We start from the raw sequence: 23,678 nt of genomic DNA on the forward strand, positions 1-23,678 counted from the left end.
CTCCACCCCACCCCCTCTTGTCTTCTCCTCCTTTCGCATTTCCCCCTCCCCCCCCCACTTTCAAATCTCTTACTATCTTTCCTTTCAGTTAGTCCTGACGAAGGGTCTCGGCCGAAACGTCGACAGTGCTTCTCCCTATAGATTAAGGGAGCGGGTGAAACTAACTCGATTTGTCAGGAGCTGCAGCTGGATGAACTTCGGATCATTCGTGAGGCAGAGGCAGAAATAAACAGGAGTTACAGGGAGATAGTCACCCCTAAAAGTCAGGAGGCAGGTAGCTGGAAGACTGTCAGGAGAGGGAGGGGGAAGAGACAGAATGAGCACAGCACCCCTGCGGCCGTTCCCATCAATAATAAGTACACCGTTTCGGATTCTGTTGGTGGGACGACCTACCAGGGACAAGTTGCAGTGGTTGCATCTCTGACACCGAGATTAGACCCCCAGCTCAGAAGGGAAGGAGGTAAAGAGGAGAGCAGTAGTGATAGGGGATTCGATAGTTAGGGGGGACAGATACGTGGTTCTGTGGAAGAGATCGAGAATCCCGGATGGTCTGTTGCTTCCCTGGTGCCAGGGTCCGCGATATCTCGGATCGAGTTCTCAGTATTCTCAAGAGGGAGGGAGAGCAGCCGGATGTCGTGGTCCATGTAGGGATCAATGGCGTGGATAGGAAGAAGGAGAAGGTCTTGCAAAGAGAATTTAGAGAGGTAGGTGTAAAGTTGAAGAACAGGACCTCCAGCGTTGCAATCTCAGGGTTGTTACACCTGCCACGTGTTAGTGAGGCTAGAAATAGGAAGATAATGCAGCTAAATACGTGGCTAAAGAGTTGGTGCAGGAATGAGGGCTTCATGTTTCTGGATAATTGGGCCTTGTTCCAAGGAAGGTGGGGCCTGTTCCGACGGGACGGGTTGCACCTGAACTGGAGGGGGACTAACATCCTTGCCGGAAGTTTTGCTACTGCTGCTCCGGGGTGGGGCATTAAACTAGATTTGCAGGAGGCGGGGAACCAGAGTGTTAGAGCAGATAGTGAGGTGGAGGTGGATAAAGGTCATGTGAGAACTGCAAATATAGTGCATGGAGAAATAGTCAGATCTAACATATAAAGAAGCTTTGAGGAAAGAGAAACAGAAAAAAAGGTGTAAAGGTAGTAAGGTAGATGGGCTAAAGTGCGTGTACTTCAATGCAAGAAGTATCAGGAGCAGAGGTGATGAACTAAGAGCTTGGATACACACGTGGAATTATGATGTAGTGGCCTTTACAGATACTTGACTGGCAGGAGGGTCAGGAATGGATACTCAATACTCCTGCGTAGGAGACAGCCTGGGAGATTACATCTGCTGACCCGTCTGACAGTGACTGGTCAGGGTAGGAGACAGCCGGAGAGACTACATCTGCTGACCCGTCTGACAGTGACTGGTCAGGGTAGGAGACAGCCGGAGAGACTACATCTGTTGACCCGTCTGACAGTGACTGCAGGTCAGGGTAGGAGACAGCCGGAGAGACTAAATCTGCTGGCCCTGTCTGTATCAGCCCCAGGAAACTGAAGGCCTGTGTGAGCCTGCTCTCTGATATTTTGTCTCACCTTTACAATCTGAGACTGAGTCGGGAAAAGATACCGGTGCTGTGGAAGACTTCCTGCTTGGTTCCTTTGCTCAACAAAGCGACTCCATCCGAACTTAATGACAACAGACTAATTGCCCTCACATCACCTGTGATGAAGGTGACCAAGAGGCTGGTCCTGACTTACCCTGGACGCTCTAGAGTTTGCCTACCAACCTCGTGAGGGTGTAGATACATAATCTACCTGTTGCAGCGAGCTCACTCCCATTGGCATTGTGAGAATCGCTTTTTTAAAATTTCGCTAGTGCCTTCAATACAATCCAGTCACGTCTTCAGTGCAACAACCTGCAAAGGATGGGCGTAGACAAACTCACTGACTCCTGGATTACTGCCTTCCTGACAGACAGACCCCAGTTTGCACTGCCGGTGGTTCTCTGCCGGAAGTGGTGATGAGTGGTACTGGAGACCCACAAAGAACTGTCCTGTCCACGTTTCTGCTCACACTGTTATCTCACCTCTCCCCACATTCTTACTTCCAGTCCCTTCCTTTCCAGTCCTGAAGAAGGGTCTCGGTCTGAAACGCCGACTGTTCTCTCCTCTCCATAGTTGCTGCCGGCCCCTCTGATTTTCCTCCAGCATTTCCCGTCTGTTGCTTTGGATTACCCAGATCTCAAGTTTTTCCTCTTGTTTGTTCACATGCGCATGCGCGGCGGTAGGAGGCCGTCTTGGATATCGCGCATGCGCTCAGTTCACGAGGGGGTCACAAGGATCGGCCGCAGGTAGGAGGGTCTGCGGGAGGGAATTAATCCCCGGCGTCTGAAACGCGATTGAAGGGATATTACTGTGAGCTCCTGCCGCACTGGTCCTGCATCCCAGGACAATCCCGGTCCGTTCCCTCTTTCTCAGCCCCACGATTCGTACCTGGGCCCCGGGGAGTTTTCAGCTGGTGAGCGCTGGAGCCGCCGCCATCTCCGCGGCACATGCGCATCGCTGGATCTTTCGGTGGCTGAGATGTTTCTCGTTCGCGGGGTGTTCTGGGTAAAAAGGCAGCCATGTGTGCCTCTGCCATGCCATAGATGCCACACATAGATACCACAATTCTTTCCCACAGACAGCAACATAATGTTCATTCCCTGAGACTGCAGCGCGCGTAGTGGACAATCGCGGTACTGCAGGGGATCAGCAGCTCCCCGAAAGTGAAAGCATTCTGAATCAGGAAGTGCTGGGAGTTAACATGGCTTCGAAAGGACAGGCCGAGAGTTGGACCGAGGAGGTAATTTGTCCCGTCTGCCTGGATTTCTTCACCGATCCGGTTATACTGGAGTGCGGACACAACTTCTGTCGCTCTTGTATCACACAGTGTTGGGAAAATGAGGAGAGAAACTCCTGCCCGGAATGTAGAGAGGTGTTTGCTGACCGCACCGTCAGGGTGAATCGGGCTTTAGCAAATCTGGCTGAAAAAGCTCGAAATCTAAACCTGAATCCGAAAGGGAAGGAAAGTAAACGTAACTGCGAGGAACATGAGGAAGAACTGAAGCTGTTTTGTGAAACGGACAAGACACTGATCTGTGTGATCTGTGCAGTGGCGGAGGAACACAGAGAGCACTGTTTCAGGCCGGTTAAAGAAGCTGTTAAAATCTACAAGGTAAAAACTAACATTAATTTAATACTTAACACATTTCCTTTCTCCTACATACCATTACACGAGCCTCCATAACCAACACATCATTCTTTGCAGCTTCTGCCATCTCCAACGGGATTCTAGCATCTCTCCGTCCCACAGCTCACCTCCGCACCCCGCAACTCTCCACTCTCTATACAGATCGCGGACCACGTACTGTATCACCCTGATCCATTCGCTCCTCCCCACTGATCTCCCTCCTGGCACTGACACCTGAAAACGGGACAAGTGCTACACCTGACTCCTAAACTCTTCCCTCGTCACCATTCAGGGCCGCAAACAGCCCAGTTCCTCTCGTTTCTTCCATGGTCGATTGTCCTCTCACTCAGATTCCTTCTTTACCTGTTCCACCTGTCCCCTCTCAGCTTCTCACTTCATCACCCTCCCCCAAGTTCCCCCTCACGTTGTCTCACCCGTCACCTGTCAGCTGGTTCTCATACCCAACCTTTTCATTCTGGTTTCTGCCCCATTCCTTCCCAGTCCTGATGAAGGGTCTCATCCCGAAGCACCGACTGTTTATTTCCCCTGAATAGATGCTGCCTGACTCACTGAGTTCCTCCGGCATTTTGTGTGATAATCGGGTTTGATCACCTGTTTCTTTTGATGCATCTTTGCTTCTATTTCCTTCACTCTCTGACTTCCAGGATCAGCTAAAATCTTCCTTAGACTCTCTCACAAAAAAGAAATCAGACTTCCAGGAAAAGGAGCAGCAACAGAAAGAGAAGATTTCCGGAGTTCGGGTGAGGCTTCCTGAGCGGAATTTCTGATATTACTGTCGAGTTTTGCTCCATTTAATGCCGAAGAGCCGAGTATCGCAGCTCCAGTGACCTGGGTTCGATCCTGACCTCTGGTGCTGTCTGTGTGGAGTTTGCATGCTCCCCTTGTGACCACGAGAGATTCTGACACATCTCAAGGACGTGCCGGATGAATGGCTAATTACCGTTAACCCTGTAAAGGTGGGGAGGGTGTGCGTGAATCAGATGGGAGTTTATGGGTCAATAAGTGAGAATAGGTTTCAGGAAAACGTGAGGGAATGGTGTTGACGGGAATGCACTCAGAAGTAGCATGGACTCCAATAGACCGAACTTAACAACAAAAGGAAACAGAACACAGCAATGCAGTATATTAATCTTCACCTTTCATTCGACAGGAACAGTCACACAGCGTTCAGACCCACATCACATCCCAGTTTGCTGAACTGCGCCAGATCATCACTGAGAAAGAGCAGAGCTTCCTCAGGGATCTCAGGGAAGAAGAGAAGAGGATTCTCAACCCAATGGAGAAAAATCTTCGGGAGATTCAAGAGAATATAAGGATTATTCAGGAGGAAATCACTAAGTTAAAGGAACAGATGGATCAAAAAGACGGTGTGATATTTCTCAAGGTGAGGGATTATATTTCAGTTTGTTTCTGTCAAAGGGCACTAAATGAACAGTGGTATATTTGAAAGAAACACAGCACCGAGGCCAATTCTAACAAATCAATTGTCGCTCTGGCGACCTCACACAGAAGGCAGTGAAGGCCAAGTCTCTGGATACTTTCAAGAGAGAGTTAGATAGAGCTGTTATAGATAGTGCCGTCAAGGGATATGGGGAGAGGGCAGGAACGGGGTACTGATTGTGTATGATCAGCCATCATCACAGTGAATGGCGGTGTTGGCTAGAAGGGCCGAATGGCCTACTCCTGCACCTATTGTCTATTGTCCCAAAACTAGACTTCCACAACTTCTGTACATCCCAGGACAGAATGCAATCTTTTCTGAAATGATTTACTCTGATCATAACACAGAGCTGCTGATTGTGTCCTTAATTACCGCATTAAATATCCTCTAAAACTCCCATTAACACCCAGTTCCAGTCACAGGCTGTGAGTGTGTCTGGTGCAGTGGGTGTGAGGGTCTCTCTGTCAATCAGTGAGAGCAAAGAATGTGACCCACACATCAGACTTATCCATGTCCGGTTTCCATCAGATGGGAATCTTTCATTGTCTCTTTATTTTTTAGATACATTTCACATGGGATTATATCCCATTCTCTATCATAAACAGGCCATTAGGTCCATCTTCTATCAGTTTCCCTGCTTCACAATCCTCCTGCCACCTACTCACTGCACCCAGCAACAGTGCCCCGAACTCCCTGGTCCCTCACGTGTTTATCCAGCCTCCCCATTACAGTCAGTCTCTGCTGTTCCATTTCAACCACTCCTGTGGCACTGAGTTCCACATCCTCCTCACTAAATTTCTTGTGGAATTTGTTAAAATCCATCTGGAATTACATCTCCCCACAAGTCTCCCCATAAATAGAGGTACTTCTTCCACCCGCACACAATCACAGACATCACTGATCTTAAATTCCTCCATCCTATAACACTGACGTCATATCCAGATGATAATGCACAGCCTGTCCTGTCTTCCCTGTAAGTTTCATCCTCTCAGTAATGGTCTGACATTCAGAAACTTTCCTGTAAGTTACCCCGTGGTTCTGTATTGTCCGTGTGTGTGTGTGACTGCGGGAGTGGGAATTTTCAACACCTTGTAATGATTTGGATGAAAGTCAGGATGTGGACAGTAAGTCCAAGTCTAATCAGATTTGTGTTTTATTTATTTCAGGAGGAAGCTCGTCGGAACAGGAGGTAGGACATGGTCTTTACTGAAACCCTAAATGGATTTGTAAAATAGTTCAGAATAGCAATTTATAACCAGCAGTTTAATATTTACAGGATTAACGACGATATCCAGGAATTGGCAGTGACAGATGAGAACCTACCTGTTGAAAAATTCGATCACCCCTATTTGTTGAACACAGTGCTGAGAGAAACGCTTGATGCTATTAATCGAGGTAAAACTTACAAAGATTCTTTCCTCCCCATTCATGAGGGTTAATTTAGTTCCAATTTGATGCAAAGATTGTCTGTAATACTGGACTGAAGGGGAACTGAAGTTTATTCCACATCAACCCCACCGACTGGGAGGCATCACTGTCACATGGTCAGCTGGAGATGTCAGACCCCTGGACACACCAGCACAGGGTCACAATACAACCAATACACGGTACTGGCAGATGAACCACCCTGTCCTGATCCCAGGCAAATGCACTAACACACCAGGACATGAGTTTGGATCTACCAGAGGAACTGGGAATTTAATACTGATGATAATATTGCAGGGAATAAAAGCGGGTATCAGTGTGGTGACAGGGATTGTCAGGAAAATACACAAGTCCTTCATGTGTCCTGTGAGTGCAGACTGTGACTGACACAGGTCTTCCCCCTTCCGGATCAGCATCTCTCACTGTTGTTAGAGGCAGAAGAGGGGAGTGGTCGTGATCGGGGACTGAATCGTCAGGGGAACAGACAGGAGAATCTATTGATGTGAACGGGACACCCGAATGGTATGTTGTCCCCTGGGTGCCAGGGTCAGGGATGCCTCGAATCGTGTCTGCAGCATTTTAGAGAGGGAGGGAAAAGAGCCAGATATTTTGGTAAATTTGTGACAATGACATTGGAAGTAAAAGCAAAGAGGTCCTGATAATAGAATTTGGAGAGCTTGGTAGAAAGTTCAGAAGCAGTACCCCCAGGGTTGTAATTTCTGGATTGCTGCCTGTGCCACGTGCTGGTGAGGGTAGAAACAGGATAATTTGACAGATAAACATGGCTGAGAAGATGGTGCTGGGGACAGGGATTCAGGTTCTTGGATCATTGGGATCTCATCTGGTGGAGGAATGACCTGCTCAAAAGGGATGGGTCGCACCTCGACCCGAGCGAGAACAATATTCTCACAGAGAGGTTTGATAGAGCTGTTGGGGAGGGTCTGAACTAATTTGGTGGGGGGGGGGGGGGTCGGGAACTGGAGAGAAGAGATAGGACTGATGGTTAAAATGCAAAGATAGCGTGCAGTCAGACTGTCAGATAGGGCGGACAGATGCGAAGAGAAAATTGCAGCCAGCAAGGTGAGTATCAGTGCATTAGAGATGCAGAATTAAAAAGGGTAGCAGATACAGTACACAAAGTGTTATATCTCAATGCATGGAGTATGCGAAATAAGGTGGATGATCTTGTTGCACTATTACCGATTGTCAGGTATGATGTTGTGGCCATCACGGAATCATGGCTGAAGGATGGTTGTAGTTGGGAGCTGAATGTCCAAGGTTACACAATGTATCGGAGGAAGGAAGGAAGGCTCATGGGGTGGTGTGGCTCTGCTGGTAAATCAGCAGCAAGATGTGACATAGGATTGGAAGATGTTGAATCCTTGTGGGTTGAGGTAAGGAACTGCAAAAGTAAAAATGACACCGACACCAGTCATATACAGGCCTCCCAACAGTCAGTGGGTTGTGGCCCACAGATTACAACTGGAAATAGAAAAGGCTGATGAAAAGGACAATGTTATGATAATCATGGGAGATTTCAACATGCAGGGCAATTGGGAAAATCAGGTTGGTAAAGGATTTCAAGAAAGTTTGTTGAATGCAATGTGATGGTTTTCTGGAGCAGTTTGTCGTTGAGCCTACTCGGGGAACAGCTCTACTGGATTGGGTGTTATGTATTGAACCAGAGGTGAGTAGTTAAAAGAAACCTTAGGAGGCAGTGCTCACAACATGACTGAGTTCAACTTGAAATCTGATAAGGAGAAAGTAAAGTCTGATATTGTATTATTTCAGAGAAGTGAAAGAAATTACAGAGGTCTGAGAGAGGAGTTGGCCAAAGCAAATTGGAAGGAGATGCTGGCAGGGATGAGAGCAGAGCAGAAATGGTGTCAGTTTCTGGGAAAATGAGAAAGGTGAAGGATAGATGTATACCAAAAATAGATAACTACTCAAATGGCAAAATAGTAAAACCGTGGCTGACAAGGGAAGACAAGTTAATGTAAAGGCAAAAGAGAGGGTATACAACAAAACAAAAATTAGTAGGAAGACAGAGGATTGGGAAGCTTTTAAATATCTATAGAGAGGAACTAAAAGGCTGATTGGGTGGGAAAAAATAAACAAGAAATCGATTTGAATTGAATTGACTTTATTACTTACATCCTTCATATACATGAGGATTAAAAATCTTTACATTACATCTCCATCTAAATGTGCAATGTGCAATTTATAGTAATTTATGATGAATTATATGTACAACAGGCTGGTTTATATAACACAGAAATACAGTTGTGTTAGCATGAGTTAAGTCTGATGGCCTGGTTGAAGAAGCTGTCCCGGAGCCTGTTGCTCCTGGCTTTTAATCTGTGGTACCATATCCCGGATGGTAGCAACTGGTACAGTTTGTGGTTGGGGTGACTCTGGTCTCCAATGATCCTTCAGGCCCTTTTTACACACCTGTCTTTGTAAAACAAGTTAGCAAACAATATCAAATTGTTTTTCAAGTATTGTAAAAAACAACAGAGATGAGACTGGATATAGGACCGCTGGAAAATGAGGCTGGATATATAATAACACAGAATAAAGAGATGGCAGATGAACCAAATATTTTGCACCAGTCTTCACCGTGGAAGACACTAGCACTGTGCCCTGTGTTGAAGAGTGTGAGGGAAGAGAAGTGAGTGCAGTTACTGTTACAAGGGAGAAGGTGCTCAAAAAGCTGAAAGACCTAAAGGTACATAAGTCACGCGGACCAGATGAACTGCACCCTAGTGTTCTGAAAGAGATCGCAGTAGAAATTATAGAGGCATTTGAAATGATCTTTCAAAATCACTGGACCCTGGTATGGTGCCAGAGGACTGGAAAATGGCAAATGTCACTTAACTCTTTAAGTAAGGAGGAAGACAGCAGAAAGGAAATTATTGACCAGTTAACAATCACACCTGTGGTTGGGAAGAAATTGGAGTCAGTTGTTAAGTATGAGGTTATGGAATACTTGGTGACACTGGACAAGACAGGACAAGTCAGCATGGCTTCGTTAAGGGAATATCCTGCCTGACAAACCTGTTGGGATTGTTTGAGGAGATTACAAGTAGGATAGATAAAGGGGATGCAGGGATGTTGTAAATTTGGAATCTCGGAAGGCCTTTGACAAGGTGCCACACATGAAGGTGGTAACCAGGTTAAGAGGCCATGGAATTACTGGAAATTTACATATGTGGATAGAGCGTTGGCTGATTGACAGGAAACAGAGAGCGGGAATAAAGGGATCCCATTCTGGTTGTCTGCCGGTTACCAGTGGTGTTCCACAGGGGTCCGTGTTGGGGCCGCTTTTTACGTTGTACATCAACGATTTGGATTATGGAATTGATGGCTTTGTGGCTAAGTTTGCTGATTATACAAAGATAGGTGGAGGGGACGGTAGTGCTGAGGAAACAGAGAGTCTGCAGAGAGACTTGGATAGATTGGGAGAATGGTCAAAGAAGTGGCAAATGAAATACCATGTTGAAAAGTGTATGGTCATGCACGTTGGTAGAAGAAATAAACGGGCAGACTATTATTTAGATGGAGAGAGAATTCAAAGTTCTGAGATGCAATGGGACTTGGGAGTTCTCGTGCAGGATACCCTTAAGGTTAACCTCCAGGTTGAGTCGGTGGTGAAGAAGGCGAATGCAATGTTGGCATTCATTTCTAGAGGAATAGAGTATAAGAGCAGGGAAGTGAGGTTGAGGCTCTATAAGGAACTGGTAAGACCTCACTTGGAATACTGTGTGCAGTTTTGGGCTCCTTATTTAAGAAATGATGTTCTGACATTGGAGAGGGTTCAGAGAAGATTCACTAGAATGATTCCGGGAATGAGAGGGTTAACATGTGAGGAACATTTGACCGCTCTTGGACTGTACTCCTTGGTGTTTAGAAGAATGAGGGGGTACCTCACATAAACATTTGAATGTTAAAAGGCATGGACAGAGTGGATGTGGCAAAGTTGTTTCCCATGATGGGGGAGTCTAGTACAAGAGAGCATGACTTAAGGATTGACGGGCGCCCATTCAGAAGGGAGATGCGAAGAAATTTTTTTAGACAGAGGGTGGTGAATCTGTGAATTTCTTGCGGCAGTGGAGGCCAAGTCATTGGGTGTATTTAAGACAGAGATTGATAGGTATGTGAATAGCCAGGGCATCAAAGGTCATGGTGAGAAGGTGGGGGAGTGAGAATAAATGGGAGAATGGATCAGCTCATGATTAAATGGCGGAGCAGATTCGAACGACCGAATGGCCGGCTTCTACTGCTTTGTCTTATGGTCTTATTTGAATGAACCAGTATACGTAATAAGGATCTTGTAGCACAGGTAGAGTTTGGCAAGTACAAACCTAGGCAGGTACGCCTTTGGTCGAAGGAATAAAGACATAGACAATTCTGTAAACAGGGCGAAATTCAAAAATCAGAGTTGCAAAGGGACATGGATGTCCTTGTGCAGGATTCCCTGAAGGTTAACTTGCAGTTTGTGTCAGTGGTAAGATTGGCAAACTCAATGTTTGCTTCCATTTATAACCATATAACAATCACAGCATGGAAACAGGCCATTCCGGCCCTCCTAGTCCGTGCCGAACTCTTAATCTCACCTAGTCCCACCTACCCGCACTCAGCCCATAACCCACCACTCCTTTCCTGTCCATTTACCTATCCAATTTTACCTTAAGTGACACAACTGAACTGGCCTCTACTACTTCTACAGGAAGCTCATTCCACACAGCTATCACTCTCTGAGTAAAGAAATACGCCCTCGTGTTTCCCTTAAACTTTTGCCCCCTAACTCTCAAATCATGTCCTCTCGTTTGAATCTCCCCTACTCTCAATGGAAACAGCCTATTCACATCAACTCTATCTATCCCTCTCAAAATTTTAAATACCTCGATCAAATCCCCCCTCAACCTTCTACGCTCCAATGAATAGAGACCTAACTTGTTCAACCTTTCTCTGTAACTTAAGTGCTGAAACTTAGGTAACATCCTCGTAAATCGTCTCTGCACTCTCTCTAATTTATTGATATCTTTCCTATAATTCGGTGACCAGAACTGTACACAATATTCCAAATTTGGTCTTACCAATGCCTTGTACAATTTTAACATTACATCCCAACTCCTGTACTCAATGCTCTGATTTATAAAGGCCAGCGTTCCAAAAGCCTTCTTCACCACCCTATCTACATGAGACTCCACCTTCAGGGAACTATGCACTGTTATTCCTAGATCTCTCTGTTCCACTGCATTCCTCAATGCCCTACCATTTACCTTGTATGTTCTATTTGGATTATTCCTGCCAAAATGTAGAACCTCACACTTCTCAGCATTAAACTCCATCTGCCACCATTCAGCCCATTCTTCTAACCGGCATAAATCTCCCTGCAAGCTTTGAAAACCCACCTCATTATCCCAACACCTCCTACCTTAGTATCATCGGCATACTTTCTAATCCAATTTACCACCCCATCATCCAGATCATTTATGTATATTACAAACAACATTGGGCCCAAAACAGATCCCTGAGGCACCCCGCTAGTCACCGGCCTCCATCCCGATAAACAATTATCCACCACTACTCTCTGACATCTCCCATGTAGCCACTGTTGAATCCATTTTATTACTCCAGCATTAATACCTAACGACTGAACCTTCTTAACTAACCTTCCATGTGGAACTTTGTCAAAGGCCTTGCTGAAGTCCATATAGACTACATCCACGGCCTTACCCTCGTCAACATTCCTCGTAACTTCTTCAAAAAATTCAATAAGGTTTTTCAAACATGACCTTCCACGCACAAATCCATGCTGGCTACTCCTAATCAGATCCATTCTATCCAGATAATTATAAATACTATCTCTAAGAACACTTTCCATTAATTTACCCACCACTGATGTCAAACTGACAGGTCTATAATTGCCAGGCTTACTTCTAGAACCCTTTTTAAACAATGGAACCACATGAGCAATACGCCAATCCTCCGGCACAATCCCCGTTTCTAATGACATCTGAAAGATCTCCGTCAGAGCTCCTGCTATCTCTACACAAACTTCCCTCAAGGTCCTGGGGAATATCCTGTCAGGACCCGCAGATTTATCCACTTTTAAATTTCTTAAAAGCGCCAGTAATTCCACCTCTTTAATTGTCATAGCTTCCATAACTTCCTTACTTGTTTCCCACACCTTACACCATTCAATATCCTTCTCCTTAGTGAATACTGAAGAGAAGAAATCGTTCAAAATCTCTGCCATCTCCCTCGGCTCCACACATAGCTGACCACCCTGATTCTCTAAGGGACCAATTTTATCCCTCACTATCCTCTTGCTTTTAATATAACTGTAGAAACCTTTCGGATTTACTTCCACCTTATTTGCCAAACCAAACTCGTATCTTCTTTTAGCTTTTCTAATCTCTTTCTTAAGATTCCTTTTACATTCTTTATATTCCTCGAGCAATTCCTTTACTCCATGTTGCCTATATCTATTGTAGACATACCTCTTTTTCCGAACCAAGTTTCTAATATCCCTTGAAAACCATGGCGCTTTCAAACCTTTAACCTTTCCTTTCAACCTAACAGGAACATAAAGATTCTGTACCATTATAATTTCACCCTTAAATGACCTCCATTTTTCTATTACATCCTTCCGAAAAAACAACTTGTCCCAATCCACTCTCTCTAAATCCCTGCGCATCTCTTCAAAGTTAGCCTTTCTCCAATCAAAAATCAAAAAAGGTTAAAAACTCTAGGTCCAGTCCTGTCCTTCTCCATAATTATATTGAAGCTAATGCTATTTTGATCACTGGACCCGAAGTGCTCCCCAACACATACATCTGTCAGCTGACCTATCGCATTCCCTAACAGGAGATCCAACACTGTCCCATCTCTAGTCGGTACTTCTATATATTGTTGCAAAAAACTATCCTGCACACATTTCACAAACTCTAAACCATCCAGCCCTTTTACAGAATGAGCTTCCCAATCTATGTGTGGAAAATTAAATTCTCCCAAAATCACCACCTTGTGTTTACTACAAATATCTGCTGTCTCCTTACACATTTGCTCTTCCAACTCACGCTCCCCATTAGGTGGCCTATAATACATTCCTATCAGTGTTACTACACCTTTCCCATTCCTCAATTCCACCCAAATAGCCTCCCTAGAGGAGCTCTCTAATCTATCCTTCCAAAGCACCGCCATAAGATTTTCTCGGACAAGCAATGCAACACCTCCTCCTCTGGCCCCTCCTACTCTATCACACCTGAAGCAACTAAATCCAGGAATATTTAGTTGCCAATCACACCCTTCCTGCAACCATGTTTCACTAATAGCTACAACATCATAATTCCAGGTATCAATCCACGCTTTAAGCTCATCCACCTTTCTTACAATGCTCCTAGCATTAAAATAGATACATTTAAGATACTCTCCACCTCCTCCTCTCTTTTCATCCCTAACAATGCATTCAAATTTATTATCCTTTTCTTTCTTCTCCCCTACATCTTCGGGCTGAGCGCATCCCTTCTCCATCACCTGCCTTTCCTCCCTCACACACTGTCTACTTACTTGCTCTACTGGTGAACTAACCTCCTCTCCCATAGTTTCCTCAAATTGATTTCCGTTCCCGCATCTTACTAGTTTAAAGTCTGCCCTGTAGCCCTAGCAAACCTCCCCGCTAGGATATTGGTCCCCCCAGGATTCAAGTGTAACCCGTCCTTCTTGAACAGGTCACGCCTGCCCCAGAAGAGGTCCCAATGATCCAGAAACTTGAATTTCGAGAGGATTAGAGTACAAGAGCAAGGATGTAATGCTGAGGTTTTATAAGGCATTGGTCAGAACACACGGAGTATTGTGAGCAGTTTTGGATCCCTTCTATCGGAAAACATGTACTGGCATTGGAGGGGGTCCAGAAGATTCACAAGAATAATTCCGGGAATGAAAGAGTTAACATATGAGGAGTGTTTGATGGCTCTGGGCCTGTACTCACCGGAGTTTAGAAGAATGGCTGATTTATTATCCCTTTGAACCCTATTCTCCCGCTTCCTCCCCATAACTTTTGAGAATCTGACTAATCAAGATGTTTACTTATTAACTTCTGCTTTAAAAATCAAACAGGAGAAAATCTGCAGATGCTGGTAATCCAAGCTACACAGGTCCTGATGAAGGGTCTCACCAGATCTCGCTGACACCTTCTGGAGAGAGTTGATGTTGGGAGGATGTGGGTGGGTCGAGAACGGTAAGCACAGCCTCCGACTATAGGGATGTCCATTTAGGACAGAGATGAGGAGGAATTCCTTTATCCACAGGATAGTGAATTTGCCACAGGCAACTGTGGAGGCCAAATAATTGAGTATATTTAAAGCGGAGTATCAAACACAAATTGTTTGGGGGGGGGGGACGTCACGTGATGACGTGGGATCGAGACGCAGATATCCAGCTCTCCCGTAAAAAAAACTAATAAATTAATGTTTAAGTGAAGAAAAGTTAGTAAATATTTCCTAAAAACTACGTCTAAACTACTCAGGATTTTCCTTAGATATGCCTCCTAAATAGACAAAGAAGAAAACTATTACTTTGAAGATAGTACAAGGAGCCGGCCACCATGAAGAAGCCTCGGACTCAAGTGCATCTCAATCCGGCGACACAGAACAGAAATCGCCCGCAGCATCAATCGTCTCCAAGGAACAGCAGGAACTACGCGTGCGCGCCGGAAAGGGCATGCGCAAACATTAGCACATTTAACTACAAATCCCAGCTACGATTGGAAGCGGAAGTGACAATGAAGCCGTTGTGGATTCGGATTCTCTGGAACATACAGATGAAGATGAACATGTAAAAGAAGAACAACAGGAAGAGATTGGAGGTGGGAGATATTCTGGACACATAAGAGTTCCTTCTTTGGTGCAAATAATGCATAAATTAAAAGAAATTAAAATATTAAAAATAATACAAGAAGATATTAAAAATATGAAGGCTATGTTTGATAAAATGGTGAAAAAAACAGGAGAAAATGGACAAGAAAGTTAAAAACCTGGAAGAAATAACGGGAGACACTATTGAGAATGTGAAGAAAATGGAGGATAATACTCTTGCCTGGACATCAGAAAGAAAACGACTGTTGGAAAAAATAGACGTGCTTGAAAATTTTAGTAGAGGAAATAATATTAAAATTGTTGGTCTTAAAAGAAGGGATAGAAGGAGAGGATCCAATAAAATGTTTTGAAAAATGGATCCCGGAAAATTTGGAAATGGAAGAGGGAACCCAGTTGATTGAAATCGAAAGGGTCCACAGAGCTTTAAGATCAAAACCCACGACCAATCTTGATAAAATGCTTAAGATATCAAGATAAAGAAAAGATCTTGAAGGCGGCTGCCCAATATGCCAGAAAGAAAAATGAGCCATTGATGATAGAATGGAAAGCAGTTCTTTTCTATCCTGATATAAGTTATGACCTTTTGAAGAGAAAGAAGAAATTTAAGCCAGCGAAAAATGTTTTATGGGAAAAGGGTTATAAATTTCTATTGCGCCACCCAGCAACACTGATAATTTTTTTGGATGACGGAAAAAGAAGATTTTTACTGATCATCGGGGTGCAGAGGAGTTTGCACAAGAACTCCCAAATATTCGCTAGTCACAGTAAAGATTTAAAAGTGAAACAGATTAAAGATGAAGACAGGGACACTGAAGTGAGTTGATGGACATTAAGGACAGAAGAATATTTAAATATACTTTTAATTATATGATACAGGTTAAAATTTGAGAAATATTAATCGAGAGTAGTGATATTTTTTCTTATATATACTTTTTTCATGTTACGGGGGAGCTGGGGGAACTTCGGATCGATCGCTACGGGATTCACGTGTGTAATCATGGCGTTTGCCATGACCCGCACAACGGAGGGGGGTAATGTTGTGTTTTTTTTATTCACAAAATTACCAGGGGTTTTATTTTTCTTTTATCTTTCTTTCTTTGCCTGGATGATCGGAGGGGAGACACATAGCAACATGGAGAATTTTAAAATAATTCCCCAAGGTACTATGAGAGTTGAAATATTATGTATGATTATAGGCCGGAGTAACCACGTTAAAAATAATGACTAATTTCCTGATTTTTTAAAGTCTTAATGTTAATGGGCTTAATGGACTGATGAAAAGAAAAAGAATTTTAACATACATTAAGAAAATGAAAATAGATATAGCTTTTATACAAGAAGCACATTTAACAGAGATAGAACATCAGAAATTAAAGAGAGATTGGGTCGGAAATGTTATAGATGCTTCATTTACTTCAAAAGCGAGGGGAGTTGCAATTTTGGTCAACAAAACTTTACCAATTAAAATACAAAATGTACTAATTGATTCTGCGGGAAGATATGTAATTATACATTGTCAAATCTTTTCAGAACTATGGACTCTTATGAATATTTATGCACCAAATGAAAACGATGTAAAATTTATACAGGAGGCTTTTTTGAATTTGGCTGACACACATGATAAAATATTAATAGGCGGAGAATTTAACTTTTGTCCAGACCCAGTTTTAGATAGGTCAGCAAAGGTTGTTACAAAACCAAAAGTAGCAAAATTAACTTTATTATTGATGAAAGATTTAAATTTGATTGATAAATGGAGAAGAATTAACCCAAAAGAAAGAGATTATTCATTTTATTCAAATAGACATAAAACTTATTCAAGGATAGTTTTTTTCTTAATATCAGCGAATATTCAAGACAGAGTGAAAAATATGGAATATAAAGCAAGAATATTGTCAGATCATTCCCTCTTGATAATGACAATGATAATGATGGATAAGGAGGAAGCGATTTACAGATGGAGATTTAATTCAATATTATTAAAACATCAAGATTTTTGTGATTTTATGAAAAAAACAGATTCAAGTTTTTTAGATACAAACTCACATTCAGTTAATGATAAATTTATATTATGGGAAGCGATGAAGGCATATTTGAGAGGCCAGATAATAAGTTATACTTCTAAAATTAAGAAGGAATATATGGTAGAAATAGATCAATTGGAAAAAGAGATTACAAAATTAGAAAAAGAATCTCAAAGATATATGACAGAAGAAAAACAAAGACAACTTGTTAATAAGAAACTACAATATAATACACTTCAGACATACCGAACAGAAAAAAGCAATTATGAGAACTAAACAGAGATATTATGAACTAGGTGAAAGATCACACAAGATTCTTGCTTGGCAGTTAAAAACAGACCAGGCTTCCAAAACGATAAATGCAATTAGAACGAGTGTAAATAAAATTATTTATAAACCTTTATAAACTTTTAAATTTTTTTATTCTGAATTGTATCAATCAGAATCACAGAATGATATTGTTGAGATAGAAAGGTTTTTATCACAAATAACTCTCCCAAAATTGAATTTGGAAGAACAGAAGGGATTAGATGTGCCTTTTACATTAAAAGAGGTCGAAGAAGCTCTAGGATCACTTCAGAGTAATAAATCTCCAGGAGAAGATGGTTTTCCGCCTGAATTTTACAAAAGGTTTAAAGATTTATTAATTCCTCCTTTTATGGAGCTAATACACCAAGCGGAAAGAACACATAAACTTCCAGAAACTTTTTCGACAGCTATTTTAATAGTAGTGCCAAAAAAAGACAGAGATCTTTTAAAACCAACATCATATAGACCTATTTCTTTGTTGAACACGGATTATAAAATAATAGATAGATAGATACTTTATTCATCCCCATGGGGAAATTCAACTTTTTTCCAATGTCCCATACACTTGTTGTAGCAAAACTAATTACATACAATACTTAACTCAGTAAAAAATATGATATGCATCTAAATCACTATCTCAAAAAGCATTAATAATAGCTTTTAAAAAGTTCTTAAGTACTGGCGGTAGAATTGTAAAGCCTAATGGCATTGGGGAGTATTGACCTCTTCATCCTGTCTAAGGAGCATTGCATCGATAGTAACCTGTCGCTGAAACTGCTTCTCTGTCTCTGGATGGTGCTATGTAGAGGATGTTCAGAGTTATCCATAATTGACCATAGCCTACTCAGCGCCCTTCGCTCAGCTACCGATGTTAAACTCTCCAGTTCTTTGACACGACAGAGCCCGACTTCCTTACCAGCTTATTAAGACGTGAGGCGTCCCTCTTCTTAATGCTTCCTCCCCAACACACCACCACAAAGAAGAGCAAAGATTTTATCTAACAGATTATCTAAATACTTACCAAAATTAATACACATGGACCAAACAGGATTTATTAAAAATAGACAATCGGCAGACAATGTAACTCGGTTACTTAGCATAATTCATTTGGCACAAAAGAGGGAAGAAATGAGTGTAGCAGTTTCTTTGGATGCAGAAAAAGCATTTGATAGATTGGAATGGGATTTTTTATCTAAGGTATTGGAAAAATATGGATTAGGAGTATCTTTTATAAAATGGATTAAAACCTTCAATACTAACCCCAAAGCTAAAGTGGTGACAAATGGCCAAATTTCAACATAATTTCAGTTAACAAGGTCAACTAGACAAGGTTGTCCATTATCACCTGCTTTACTAGTGTTGGCGATAGAACCATTAGCTGAATTAATTAGAACTGACTCAAATATTATGGGTTTCAGAGTTAATCTGGAGGAATATAAGATTAGCTTATTTGCTGATGATGTTCTGATTTATCTAACTAACCCATTACATTCGTTGCGTAAATTATCTTCTAGATTGGAAGAATATGGGAAAATATCAGGATACAAATTAAATTGGAATAAAAGTGAATTTCTACCACTTACGAAAGGAGATTATAGTCAATGTAGATTAATAACTCTATTTAGATGGCCAATAAATGGTATAAAGTATTTAGGTATAAGAGTTGATAATGATATAAAGAATTTATATAAATTAAATTATTTGCCATTATTGAAAAAAATTCAAGAGGATCTTGATAAATGTTACCAATAACATTAGTAGGTAGAGTCAATGCTGTAAAAATGAATATATTCCCTAGATTACAATATTTATTCCAAACATTACCAATACAATTATCACAGAAATTTTTTCAAGAGTTAAATAAATGTGTGAGGAAATTCCTTTGGAAAGGTAAGATGTCAAGAATATCGTTGGAAAAATTGACATGGAAATTTGACCTAGGAGGGTTACAATTACCAAATTTTAAGAATTATTACAAAGCAAATCAACTTAGATTTATTGCATCTTTTCTTGATGAAGATAAACCAGCATGGATTAGAATAGAATTAGACAAAATAGGAGAAAATATACCAGAAGATTTTATATATAAATGGGAATCTAAATGGATACGGGAAAAGAAAGAATCTCCTATACTAAAACATTTGATTGATTTATGGAATAAGATAAATGTTGATGATGAGATAAAGAAATCTTTATTAGCAAAGAGACCTTTAATTCAAAATAAACTTATCTCTTTTACAATGGATAATCATCTTTTATATAACTGGTTTCACAAAGGGATTAGATATATAGGAGACTGTTTTGAAGGAGGTATATTAATGTCATTTGACCAATTAAAGAATAATTATAAAATATCAAATAACACCCTTTTCTGTTATTTCCAATTAAGGACTTATTTAAGAGGTAAACTGGGTCAAACAATGTTATTGCTGAAACCTAATGAAATAGTAACTTTATTTCATAAAGGAAAAATTTAAGAACATATTTCTGGTATGTATAATTTGATTCAAAAACAGGCAATTAAACAAGGAATTCATAAGTCAAGACAAAAATGGGAAACTGATTTGAATATTAAAATTGATGAAACAAGTTGGTCAAGATTATGTCTTGACAGTATGACAAATACAATAAATGTTCGACTAAGATTAGTACAATATAACTTTTTACATCAAATATATATTACACCACAAAAAATAAATAGATTAAACTCAAATTTATCTGATCAATGTTTTCGATGTAATCAAGAAATTGGTAATTTTTTACACTCTGCTTGGTCTTGTTCTAAAGTTCAACATTTTTGGACAAATTTAAGAGTTTTACTGGAACAAATTATTGGGATACAACTTCCACACAATCCATTATTTTTTTTTACTAGGCGATATTGAAGGGATAAAAATTCATAAAAATTGCATTTGTAGTAGCCAAAAAGGCTATTGCCGTTACTTGGAAATCGGATTCATACTTAACTATAGATCGTCGGAAGAATGGAATTTATTGCTGCATTCCACTTGAAAAAATTACTTATAATTTAAGAGATAAATATGAAATATTTCTGAAAATTTGGCGCCCTTATTTACAAAAAAATAGGAATAAATATATAGGTGCTCCGAAGATAAAATTATTGGTTATCTGGGGAAAGAAATAAATATACATATTAAAGCTATTATGAACTCCATGGAGCATGTGGGGATCTTCCGATATCCAGGCATTCTTTCTTTCTTTATTTATTTTTTCTTTTTTTTCTATCGCGATGTTGTGGGGAGGGGGAAGGGTTTTTTTCTTTCTGTAACCTATTTGAAAATTAAAGTAACACACACAAATTGTTGGGGGAACAGCAGGCCGGGAAGTTTCAATGGAAAAGAGTAAACAGTCCACGGTTCAGACTGAAACACTGCATCAGGACCTGTGTTGCTTCAGGGTCCCTGCAAATTCATCCCCTGTCCTAATGAGGGGCTGCGGGGGACGGGGTTATGGGAAAGGGGACAAAGTATTCCTCATCTGCCATCTTTGCCCCCTCCAGCTTCTCATTACGTCTACACACACAGTTCACCCACGGGCTTTCCACCCCTCCCCCTCCTGGTTCAATCTGCCATTCATCTCTCTCCTACTGGTTCCCATTATCACCTCCTTTACTGTCTCAAACCATCACACTCACAAATGAATGTGAACATTGTATGACGGGCCTGTTCCTGTGCTGTACTGCTCTATATTCTCTGTTCCCAGTTTCGGAGAATGAGAGGAGATCTCATGGAAACACAAAATTCTTTCAGGGGTCAACAGGCAGGAGTGAGGGAGGATGTTTCCCCTGTCTGAGGAGTCAAGGGTCAGGGGTCTCTCTGCTCTCCGTCCAGCGGAAAACCCCCCGATCCCCGGGGCCGCGACGCCCGAGCCTCCCCCCGATCCCCGGGGCCGCGCTCCCCGAGTCTCCCCCCCCCCCCGATCCCCGGGGCCACGGCCGCCCGAGTCTCCCCCCCGATCCCCGGGGCCGCCCTAACCGAGTCTTCCCCCACCCCGATCCCCGGGGCCGCGCTCCCCGAGTCTCCCCCCACCCCGATGCCCGGGCCGCCCGAGTCTCCCCCCCCGATCCCCGGGGCCGCCCTAACCGAGTCTTCCCCCACCCCGATCCCCGGGGCTGCGGTGCCCGAGTCTCCCCCCACCCCAATCCCCGGGGCCGCGCCGCCCGAGTCTCCCCCTGATCCCCGGGGCCGCGCCGCCCGAGTCTCCCCCCCCCCCCCCGATCCCAGGGGCCGCGCTGTCCGAGTCTCCCCCCGATCCCCGGGGACTCTCTAATTCTCTGCTTCTCCCCCCAGTGTCTGTCACCCTGGATGTGGAAACGGCGAATCCGCGGCTCGAGGTGTCTGACGATCGGAAGAGTGTGAGATGGACTTGGACCCAGAGGAATGTCCTTTACACCCGGAAGATATTCACAAACTGGTCTTGTGTGCTGGGATCGGAGGGATTCACATCGGGGAGACATTACTGGGAGGCGGAGGTGACAGGGAATCGGAGCTGGTGTCTGGGAGTCGTCGCAGAGTCTGGGGAGAGGAAGGGACGGGTCAATCTGAGTCCGGAGACCGGATTCTGGGTCATCAGGCGGGTTGATGACGTGTTATATCGGGATTATGACGTGTACCGTGATCTCCCCTCCCCCGAGTCCCGTCTCGCTGCCGGTCCCATCCCCGGGAGGGTGGGAGTTTATCTCAGTTACGAGTCCGGGACAGTTTCATTTTACAACGCGGAGACCAAGTCCCACCTTCACACCTTCACTGGGAATAAATTCACAGAGAAACTTTATCCTTTCTTCCGGACTGGGAATGTCAACCAGTGGCTGAGAATCTGCTCCGGTTCCGCTCCGGGTCTGTAAACGGGTCGGGTCCCGGGACCGGCGTCCGGAGTAAAGTCCCTGTAAATATAAATGTGCGGAGAGTGCAGCTAAATACGTGGCCAAGGAGACGGTGCAGGAGGGAGGGCTTCATGTTTCTGGACAATTGGGCTTTGTTCCCGGGAAGGTGGGGCCTGTTCCGACGGGATGATTTGCCCCTGAACTGGAGGGGGACTAACATCCTTGCTGGTAGATTTGCCAGTGCTGCTCGGGGGGAGGGGGGGGGGGAGTGGGTAAAAAAGATTTGCAGAGGGAGGGGAACCAGAGTGTTAGAGCAGATAGTGAGGTGGAGGAGGACAAAGGTCATGCGAGGACTGCATGTATAGACAGAAATCAAAGGTTTGTACATTAGGTTGTAAATTAATTTTCAGAGCTTTAGAAATTATAGAAACTAAAGATTTTGATGAAGAACATGACCAGAACATATGTGAAAAAGTGGCTACTTCAGTTTTACACCTATCGCAATAATTGTCTATGTTAGGAAATATTTTGGATAGTCTCTCCTTTGTTAAATAGTAACAGTGAAGAATTTTAAATTGAATTAAACGCTGATTGGCACATATTAAAGAAGAATTGACCATCTTCATTAACAAAGGTCATATTAAGTTCTCTCTCCCAAACTTGTTTAATCTTTAGTGATTAAGGGGATCTGTTTTTTTTTTTGCAGATTTATTTATTTTTATTATCATTTATTTTCTGATTAGCAAATATTCTCTCATACACACTTACTGCAACATCTTCAGGTTAGACTTTTTTACAAAAATAATTATCTAAGTTTCCATTTTTGCAAGAATCTGATTTGTTGGATACTATTTTGAATATGAATCCTTTAGTAAGAGAATTTGTAATTCTCATTGGTAGCATTTATAATTTATTTTTAATACATTAATACAAAAAGATAACCTCCCACCTGAGGTTTATACATGATAGAAATATTCGTTGTTTCAGACGTGATAGAGGGGGAGGGATGAAAGGGGGAGGAGTGGCATTATTAGTCAGGGAAAATATCACAGCTGTGCGTAGACAGGACAGACCGGAGGGCTTGTCTACAGAGGCCATATGAGTGGAGCTGAGGAACGGGAAAGGTGTGACCACACTAATAGGGGTGTATTATAGACCGCCCAATAGTCAGAGAGAATTGGAGGAGCAAATCTGTATAAAGTTAGTAGACCGATGTAAGAAACAGGAAGTTGTAATAGTAGGGGATTTTAACTTTCCACATATTGACTGGGACTCCCAAACTGTAATAGGGCGAGATGGCTTGGAGTTTGTGAAATGTTTTCAGGAAAGATTTCTAAATCAATATATAGAGATAACTACGAGAGAGGATGCAATACTTGATCTCCTATTAGGGAACCAGACAGGTCAGGTGACAGAAGTATGTGTAGGCGAACATTTTGGATCAAGTGACCATAATGTGATCAGTTTCAAGTTAATTATGGATAAGGATAGGTCTGGTCCTTGAGTTGAGGTT

At 42.5% G+C, this 23,678-nt stretch overlaps 1 protein-coding gene across 3 annotated transcripts; it reads left to right on the forward strand.

Moving 5' to 3' along the window:
• The first annotated feature begins 6,010 nt into the window (after nucleotides 1-6,010).
• On the forward strand, nucleotides 6,011-22,412 carry LOC140716975 (E3 ubiquitin-protein ligase TRIM39-like). 3 transcript variants are annotated; one of them, XM_073030180.1, is made up of 3 exons: nucleotides 6,011-6,074; nucleotides 14,232-14,352; nucleotides 21,633-22,412. In XM_073030180.1, the coding sequence occupies exons 2-3, from the start codon at nucleotides 14,322-14,324 to the stop codon at nucleotides 22,184-22,186; spliced, it is 585 nt and encodes a 194-aa protein (XP_072886281.1). In that variant the 5' UTR covers nucleotides 6,011-6,074; nucleotides 14,232-14,321; the 3' UTR covers nucleotides 22,187-22,412. The 3 variants fall into 3 exon arrangements, 2 of the variants coding, with proteins under 2 accessions (XP_072886281.1, XP_072886280.1); XR_012096401.1 differs by lacking the exon at nucleotides 14,232-14,352 and having other exon boundaries at nucleotides 6,013-6,074; XM_073030179.1 differs by lacking the exons at nucleotides 6,011-6,074; nucleotides 14,232-14,352 and adding an exon at nucleotides 15,006-16,020.
• The last annotated feature ends 1,266 nt before the right edge of the window (nucleotides 22,413-23,678 follow it).

This window comes from Hemitrygon akajei, chromosome 26, assembly GCF_048418815.1.
Source record: "Hemitrygon akajei chromosome 26, sHemAka1.3, whole genome shotgun sequence".
NCBI lineage: Eukaryota > Metazoa > Chordata > Chondrichthyes > Myliobatiformes > Dasyatidae > Hemitrygon > Hemitrygon akajei.